Consider the following 9995-nt stretch of genomic DNA (forward strand, 5'->3'; position numbering starts at 1 on the left):
TTCTGTGCTATGTAGCGTATAGTTTGATTGTGTTACATTTTGTTTTCTGTATTTTAACTGCTAATACTAACAAAATTTTTATTTTTGCTACTCTGAAACTAACATATTGTGCTTGCTTAAATATGAACTTAAGATATTTAATATTAAAGTATAAGTTTTCAATTTGTAGTAGGAATTATTAAAAATAACAAATTTTCCGATAGATTAACTTAACATTTACGTTTGTTTTTTAGGATCTTAATGAAGAAGTTATCAATGATGTGGAGGAAAGAATTACTGAAAGTAGTTTACAGAGATCAAAATGTGTGGTTTGCAATAAATTAAAATATAAGTGCATTTGTGATTATGTCATCGATGAAGAATATGAAGATTTCAACACTGTCTCTTTTAAAGAAAAGTGCTTGCAAATTACAGAAAAACCTGTTAAAGAAAGGAATGTCATATCTTCTCATCTTCCTATTCACACGTGTGTTTTTTGTCAGGAGTCTTTCACTCAGAGATCTACATTAGAGTCACACTTATCTATTCATGTTGTCAAAAAAAACTTAAAATGTAATTTTTCTAAAAAAACTTTTAATCAAAGCAGTAATTTAAAAAGACATGTCTCTATTCATACTGATGAGAAGAAATTCACTTGTAATTTTTGTAAGAAATCATTTAGTCTAAAGCATCATTTAAAAACTCATCTCTTTATTCATACTGGTGAGAAGAAATTCACTTGTAATTTTTGTAAGAAATCATTTATTCAAAAGGGTAATTTAAAAACTCATCTCTTTATTCATACTGGTGAGAAGAAATTCACTTGTAATTTTTGTAAAAAAACTTTTGATCAAAGCTGTAATTTAAAATCACATCTCTCTATTCATACTGGTGAGAAGAAATTCACTTGTAATTTTTGTAAAAAAACTTTTGATCAAAGCTGTAATTTAAAATCACATCTCTCTATTCATACTGGTGAGAAGAAATTCACTTGTAATTTTTGTAAAAAAACTTTTAATCAAAGCTGTAATTTAAAATCACATCTCTATATTCATACTGGTGAGAAGAAATTCACTTGTAATTTTTGTAAAAAAACTTTTAATCAAAGCTGTAATTTAAAATCACATCTCTCTATTCATACTGGTGAGAAGAAATTCACTTGTAATTTTTGTAAGAAATCATTTAGTAAAAAGCATCATTTAAAAACTCATCTCTTTATTCATACTGGTGAGAAGAAATTCACTTGTAATTTTTGTAAGAAATCATTTAGTCTAAAGCATCATTTAAAAAGACATCTCTCTATTCATACTGAAGAGAAGAAATTCACTTGTAATTTTTGTAAAAAAACATTCAGTATAAAGAGTAGTTTAAAAAGTCATCTCTCTATTCATACTGGTGAGAAGAAATTCACTTGTAATTTTTGTAAGAAATCATTCAGACATGGCAGTAGTTTAAAAACCCATCTCTCTATTCATACTGGTGAGAAGAAATTCACTTGTAATTTTTGTAAAAAAACTTTTAATCAAAGCTGTAATTTAAAATCACATCTCTCTATTCATACTGGTGAGAAGAAATTCACTTGTAATTTTTGTAAGAAATCATTCAGACATGGCAGTAGTTTAAAAACCCATCTCTCTATTCATACTGGTGAGAAGAAATTCACTTGTAATTTTTGTAAGAAATCATTCAGACATGGCAGTAGTTTAAAAACCCATGTCTCTATTCATACTGGTGAGAAGAAATTCACTTGTAATTTTTGTAAAAAAACTTTTAATCAAAGCTGTAATTTAAAATCACATCTCTCTATTCATACTGGTGAGAAGAAATTCACTTGTAATTTTTGTAAGAAATCATTCAGACATGGCAGTAGTTTAAAAACCCATCTCTCTATTCATACTGGTGAGAAGAAATTCACTTGTAATTTTTGTAAGAAATCATTTAGTCTAAAGCATCATTTAAAAAGACATCTCTCTATTCATACTGGTGAGAAGAAATTCACTTGTAATTTTTGTAAAAAAACTTTTAATCAAAGCTGTAATTTAAAATCACATCTCTCTATTCATACTGGTGAGAAGAAATTCACTTGTAATTTTTGTAAGAAATCATTCAGACATGGCAGTAGTTTAAAAACCCATCTCTCTATTCATACTGGTGAGAAGAAATTCACTTGTAATTTTTGTAAGAAATCATTCAGACATGGCAGTAGTTTAAAAACCCATCTCTCTATTCATACTGGTGAGAAGAAATTCACTTGTAATTTTTGTAAAAAAACTTTTAATCAAAGCTGTAATTTAAAATCACATCTCTCTATTCATACTGGTGAGAAGAAATTCACTTGTAATTTTTGTAAAAAAACTTTTAATCAAAGCTGTAATTTAAAATCACATCTCTCTATTCATACTGGTGAGAAGAAATTCACTTGTAATTTTTGTAAAAAAACTTTTAATCAAAGCTGTAATTTAAAATCACATCTCTCTATTCATACTGGTGAGAAGAAATTCACTTGTAATTTTTGTAAGAAATCATTCAGACATGGCAGTAGTTTAAAAACCCATCTCTCTATTCATACTGGTGAGAAGAAATTCACTTTAATATTTGTAAGAAAACATTTAGACATGGCAATAGTTTAAAAACGCATCTTTCTATTCATACTGGTGGGAAGAAATTTACTTGTAATCTTTGTAAGAAAACATTTAATCGAAAGGATAATTTAAAAGTACACCTTTCTATTCATAATGGTTAGAAAAATTTTACATGTAATTTTTATCCAAAACATTTTACACAAAAGTTAAATAAGGTTGACAGAGTGGTATAAGTTATTTCTATTTAGAATAGGGTCTTTGCTAGTTTTTAGTCGTAGCTAGTTTTTTTTTGCATTGCATATACACTATTATTAAAACTAATTATTTTATACATAAGATGATTTGGAATGATTTATATAATGTATTTATAATTCTGTTAATAAAAAAACGTTTTAATAACTTGTTTGTTTTTTTTTTTTTTTTTTTTGTCTTCAGTCATTTGACTGGTTTGATGCAGCTCTCCAAGATTCCCTATCTAGTGCTAGTCGTTTCATTTCAGTATACCCTCTACATCCTACATCCCCAGCAATTTGTTTTACATACTCCAAACGTGGCCTGCCTACACAATTTTTCCCTTCTACCTGTCCTTCCAATATTAAAGCGACTATTCCAGGATGCCTTAGTATGTGGCCTATAAGTCTGTTTCTTCTTTTAACTATATTTTTCCAAATGCTACTTTCTTCATCTATTTGCCGCAATACCTCTTCATTTGTCACTTTATCCACCCATCTGATTTTTAACATTCTCCTATAGCACCGCATTTCAAAAGCTTCTAATCTTTTCTTCTCAGATACTCCGATCGTCCAAGTTTCACTTCCATATAAAGCGACACTCCAAACATACACTTTCAAAAATCTTTTCCTGACATTTAAATTCATTTTTGATGTAAACAAATTATATTTCTTACTGAAGGCTCGTTTAGCTTGTGCTATTCGGCATTTTATATCGCTCCTGCTTCGTCCATCTTTAGTAATTTTACTTCCCAAATAACAAAATTCTTCTACCTCCATAATCTTTTCTCCTCCTATTTTCACATTCAGTGGTCCATCTTTGTTATTTCTACTACATTTCATTACTTTTGTTTTGTTCTTGTTTATTTTCATGCGATAGTTTTTGCGTAGGACTTCATCTATGCCGTTCATTGTTTCTTCTAAATCCTTTTTACTCTCGGCTAGAATTACTATATCATCAGCAAATCGTAGCATCTTTATCTTTTCACCTTGTACTGTTACTCCGAATCTAAATTGTTCTTTAACATCATTAACTGCTAGTTCCATGTAAAGATTAAAAAGTAACGGCGATAGGGAACATCCTTGTCGGACTCCCTTTCTTATTAGGGCTTCTTTCTTATGTTCTTCAATTGTTATTGTTGCTGTTTGGTTCCTGTACATGTTAGCAATTGTTCTTCTATCTCTGTATTTGAACCCTAATTTTTTTAAAATGCTGAACATTTTATTCCAGTCTACGTTATCGAAAGCCTTTTCTAGGTCTATAAACGCCAAGTATGTTGGTTTGTTTTTCTTTAATCTTCCTTCTACTATTAATCTGAGGCCTAAAATTGCTTCCCTTGTCCCCATACTTTTCCTGAAACCAAATTGGTCTTCTCCTAACACTTCTTCCACTCTCCTCTCAATTCTTCTGTATAAAAGTCTAGTTAAGATTTTTGATGCATGACTAGTTAAACTAATTGTTCTGTATTCTTCACATTTATCTGCCCCTGCTTTCTTTGGTATCATAACTATAACACTTTTTTTGAAGTCTGATGGAAATTCCCCATTTTCATAAATATTACACACCAGTTTGTATAATCTATCAATCGCTTCCTCACCTGCACTGCGCAGTAATTCTACAGGTATTCCGTCTATTCCAGGAGCCTTTCTGCCATTTAAATCTTTTAATGCTCTCTTAAATTCAGATCTCAGTATTGTTTCTCCCATTTCATCCTCCTCAACTTCCTCTTCTTCCTCTATAACACCATTTTCTAATTCATTTCCTCCGTATAACTCTTCAATATATTCCACCCATCTATCGACTTTACCTTTCGTATTACACATTGGTATACCATCTTTGTTTAACACATTATTAGATTTTAATTTATGTACCCCAAACTTTCCTTAACTTTCCTGTATGCTCCGTCTATTTTACCAATGTTCATTTCTCTTTCCACTTCTGAACACTTTTCTTTAATCCACTCTTCTTTCACCAGTTTGCACTTCCTGTTTATAGCATTTCTTAATTGCCGATAGTTCCTTTTACTTTCTTCATCACTAGCATTCTTATATTTTCTACGTTCATCCATCAGCTGCAATATATCGTCTGAAACCCAAGGTTTTCTACCGGTTCTCTTTATTCCGCCTAAGTTTGCTTCTGCTGATTTAAGAATTTCCTTTTTAACATTCTCCCATTCTTCTTCTACATTTTCTACCTTATCTTTTTTACTCAGACCTCTTGCGATGTCCTCCTCAAAAATCTTCTTTACCTCCTCTTCCTCAAGCTTCTCTAAATTCCACCGATTCATCTGACACCTTTTCTTCAGGTTTTTAAACCCCAGTCTACATTTCATTATCACCAAATTATGGTCGCTATCAATGTCTGCTCCAGGGTAAGTTTTGCAGTCAACGAGTTGATTTCTAAATCTTTGCTTAACCATGATATAATCTATCTGATACCTTGCAGTATCGCCTGGCTTTTTCCAAGTGTATATTCTTCTATTATGATTTTTAAATTGGGTGTTGGCAATTACTAAATTATACTTCGTGCAAAACTCTATAAGTCGGTCCCCTCTTTCATTTCTTTTGCCCAGCCCGTATTCACCCACTATATTTCCTTCCTTGCCTTTTCCAATGCTTGCATTCCAATCTCCAACTATTATTAAATTTTCATCTCCTTTTACGTGTTTAATTGCTTCATCAATCTCTTCGTATACACACTCTACCTCATCATCATCATGGGCGCTTGTAGGCATATAAACGTTAACAATCGTTGTCGGTTTAGGTTTTGATTTTATCCTTATTACAATGATTCTATCGCTATGCGTTTTGAAATACTCCACTCTCCTCCCTATCTTCTTGTTCATCACGAAACCTACTCCTGCCTGCCCATTATTTGACGCTGAGTTAATTACTCTAAAATCACCTGACCAAAAGTCGCCTTCCTCTTCCCACCGAACCTCACTAATTCCTACTATATCCACATTCACCCTATCCATTTCCCTTTTTAAATTTTCTAGCCTACCAACCTTTTTTAAGCTTCTAACATTCCACGCTCCGACTCGTAGAATGTTATTTTTTAATTTTCTGGTGACCCCTTCCTTAGTAGTCCCCACCCGGAGATCCGAACGGGGGACTATTTTACCTCCGGAATATTTTACCAAGGAAGGCGCCTCCATTATTGTTATGTGAAAATGCAGAGCCACATTTTCTTGGAAAAATAAAACAGCTGTAGTTTTCCATTGCTTTCAGCTGCGCAGTACTCAGAGGACTGAGTGATGTTGATACGGCCGTTTAAGTCGTCCTGACTCACGCCCCTAACAACTACTGAAAGAGCTGCTGCCCTCTTTCAGGAATCATTCCTTAGTCTGGCTCTCAACAGATACCTCTCCGATATGGTTGCACCTTCGGTCCAGCTACTCTGTATCCCTGAGCACTCAAGCCCCCTCACCAACGGCAAGGTCTCATGATTCATAGAGGAGGACTGATTTGTTTGTTAAATGATTCATATTTCCTTGTTTTCAGTTTGTCTAAGAAATATGGAGACATGTAGGACAAATTTGTGAATACATTTATGGTTATTGAAAATTAACATTTTGAGACCACATGCAACATTTTTTTCGATAAAATTCTACAATTTTTCCGTCCACACAATAAACCCTACACTATAGAACCTCTATGGTTTCTGTTCACCGACCTTTTGGTGTTTGGTTTATGGTTTTCACAGACTGTTTTTGAAACTAATTTAACACCATTCAGGGTGTTGTTGCAGAGACTGAAAAAAATCGATTATTCTGATAAGTAGAAATAATGATAATAAAGTTAGATTTCTAAAAATCTTTATAATTTATTTTTTTTAATTTTTAACGAGCTGATAAACTGCATTTGAAACACCGAAACACAAAATTTGAGTTTAATAATATTAACGTATTTATCTGAGTGTTGAGAGTATAAAATAACTCCTCCCCATCGTTTACGCAAAACATTTAACGGGATAAACCGTTTTAAATAGTTCTAGGTATGTCAAAATGAATAAACGAAAACAGAATTTTCACACTGTTATTATCGCTTGACTTGCAGTAAATAGTTTATGTTCGGCTTATGGTTTTTTGAGAAAAATATTATAATACATAGAAATAGATACACGCCGATTTAAAGTTATTTTATATAAGACATATGCATTTGAAAAGAAAATAATATTAAAGCCTTTTGCTTTAACGTGAATATAATTTATTTTAAACAAAAAATATTGCAGCAAGATGTTCTAATAAAATGTTATTTTTATTGAAATTACTTAAATTGTATTCCTAACAATCTATAGACAGTCAGAAAAATGTATTGGGATTTGGGAAAAAGATTCATAGTACTCTTCTGATCGAAAATACTCTTTAAAGATTAATCGATGCAAAACTCTATTATTAATTTTACCTATAGAATAAAAAAAATTGTTTTTATTGTATAAAATTAGGGTATTTTTAAAAACTGTGTGAAAAATAGTAATAAAATTCTTAAAAAAATTTTAGAAAACATTTTTTTTTTCATTTAATCCATTTATCTTAAAAATATAGTTTTATGTTATATTTAGTTAATCGTGTTTCTAACTTACTAGAAATTTTATAACTCGTTGAAAGGGGTCCATTAAGTGTTGCTTTCACAATCTTTATGACTGTAACGTATGTGAAACATGTGTTGTACAAATGATATAGTTTAAGAGCAGTAATGCCGATCTGTATACCCAGTACATGCGCTGAATACATCATCTACTTTTGAACGGCATTGTCATGCTGATACGTGAAAGTAAATTTGGTTCAGCGAAGAAGGTATGGAAAAGATACTTCATGCCTCGTTTATTTCAGTAAGCCTGACACGGGATGTTTGTAATTATCGGGAACGGCTACTTAATTTTTAAAAGTGATTTTTCCTGTGTCAGGTTGTCGATAATCCTTTTAATTACGATGCCCGTTATAACGGGTACCGAATTAAAAGAGAACCGCTAACGACTAAACCCAGTCGCCGCATGTAACATTTTACGAATGAAATGAACGAGTTAAATTAAATTCTATAACTACATTAGCAAAAGTTTATATATTTACCAAATTTTTACAAAACACGTTCGAAATAAGCGTCCGACGGAAGCATGCATCTTTGTGCTCGAAAGAGCTTATTGAGAGACGCCAGAAATTGTTGTTGAAAATTCGTTTTCAGATCATCGATAATGGTGGAGGATTTGGTTCGTAACCTCTTTCCTTGAAAAAGCCCCAAACGAAAAACTGAAGAGAAATCTGGCAAACGCTGAATCCATCGTCCTCTACTGACAATTCGTTCTTTTACACAAAAAAAAAACCGCACGAACGCGTGCTAGTGAATTTTTTTATGTTTCTCCGTCGTATTTGAAGAAGCCGTCCCCTTTTCACAATTTGTTAACCGATAGTAGAAAAATACAAATATTGTACGGTAATACTTCTGTATCGACAATCCGGTCGCAAAATGGTGCTGTTCGATATCAGAATCGTATCATACACCGAATTTCTCATCATGAAATGGACGAATAAACATCCGCTGTGGCTTTTCAGTCATCCTGTACCTGGTGCCAATCGAATTAACACGCCCGGTTAAATGAAACCGTGTTTCGACCGACATGAAATTGAGCATCATCGGGTCTATTTCTTCATCGGTTTTTAAACGCCGGATAGAATAATTAAAATTTTTCAGTTTCTATTCTCTTAAATTTTTGCAAAATCGTTACACGATACGATTTCAAATTAAAATCGTGAAGATTCTTACGGCAAGATCTGCATTTTTTACCGCTTTGTTGTGATAACTTAAGTATAAATGTTTTCCGACCGGCAGAAATTCTTTGAATATCAGCTTTTGCCTCCGGAATCGTTCATTTCGTTTTGCCTTTGAAACCGATCCCGTTGAACGCTACTTTTTAAACAAATCGCGTACGCTATTCTGCTGAGCTACTGGCATTCGGAAATCTTTCCGCGAGTATTTGACGCGTTTCCTGAAAGGATCCAGAACGCACTTACCGTTTCCCTTTAAAACCCCTTCCCACGACCTAATAAGGCGTTTTAGAAAAATATAACGGTAACGAACGAAACTATACAGCGCTGAAGCACGAACGGTTTGCAACCGACAGTTAACAGACGTAGTAATAGAAAGAAGCAGCGTTAAAAGTGACCTCAAATAATTGTATTTGGAACCGGGTTCGGTTCTGTTTTAAGTCTCTCATCTTGTGCATATGAATGTAATTTCGCTCCGTAATAGATCATTTCGAACTAATATAAACTGTAAAATAATCAAATACAGAATTAGTAAACGGAGTAAAATATGTGAGAACTTATTAAATGAATTTCATTATGCTAAAACAAGTTTGAAAAATTATTTTACGAATTATTTATTAAATTAAAATCTGCCAGTAACTCAATAAATATAACGTTTGATATACGAAATCTGTTGAGAAAATAACCGAACACTTTTAATTACTCGTCAACGGATATATTTAGTGACGTGCGGCTGGCAGAATTTGTTTCGCATACCCTCCTCTGAAACCACATGTTCTTGGATTGTTATTTGAGTGCAACTCAAATAACAGTAGAAAGAACATCGAGTGGATGTTTGTCGGCGATTTCTTGAACAGACCGATCACGTCAATTTCGAAGCGATGTTCACTTTTTTCGATTTTAGTGAATTCTTGCCTGTATGTGAAACAATGAACCGTGCGTACTATAAAGGCGTTTAACAACGGTTACGCGAAAAGAGACCGGAGTTGTAGCGTGACAGCTCACGGTTCCGTGAAAAAAATGTGTTTTTTGACCCTATTTTTGGCGTTTTACATGGGATATATTAGAAACTAAGAGAGATACAGTTCTGGGACCTTTTTTTTTTCGATTTCCCAACTCAAAACCCGTAAGAAACAATTGAATTTGCCCCTTAATTGACCTTCCCAGAATTTCAGAAAGACTTAAATTTACCCGGAGGAACTGAAACTCGGTCGAAATCTTTCACCCTGTATAACTCGCTAAAGAAGCGTTTTTGGATCTATGTTTATATGAACTTTTTTCTTATTTTTAGCCTCTAGAATGAGATGCTGAAGTCTTTCCCTATCACTCTGTATAACGGAATTTCGAAATAAAATACAATACTATACTCTTTTTTTTTCCCAATTTGTCACTTAGTTTATTTCTACTTTCCGGCTACAGCGATATATACTGCTACAACA

General features: G+C 32.8%; 1 protein-coding gene across 1 annotated transcript in view; it reads left to right on the plus strand.

Annotated features, from left to right (window-relative positions):
* Nucleotides 1–2980, plus strand: part of LOC142332781 (uncharacterized) — a 34183-nt gene extending 31203 nt beyond the window's left edge. Inside the window, exon 9 of the mRNA XM_075379397.1 lies at nucleotides 234–2980. Within this exon, the coding sequence (XP_075235512.1) occupies nucleotides 234–2609 (2376 nt within the window). The 3' untranslated portion in view covers nucleotides 2610–2980. The remainder of the gene's footprint in view (nucleotides 1–233) is intronic.
* The last annotated feature ends 7015 nt before the right edge of the window (nucleotides 2981–9995 follow it).

The sequence above is a fragment of the Lycorma delicatula genome, chromosome 12 (assembly GCF_047948215.1).
Source record: "Lycorma delicatula isolate Av1 chromosome 12, ASM4794821v1, whole genome shotgun sequence".
In the NCBI taxonomy this organism is placed as follows: Eukaryota; Metazoa; Arthropoda; class Insecta; order Hemiptera; family Fulgoridae; genus Lycorma; species Lycorma delicatula.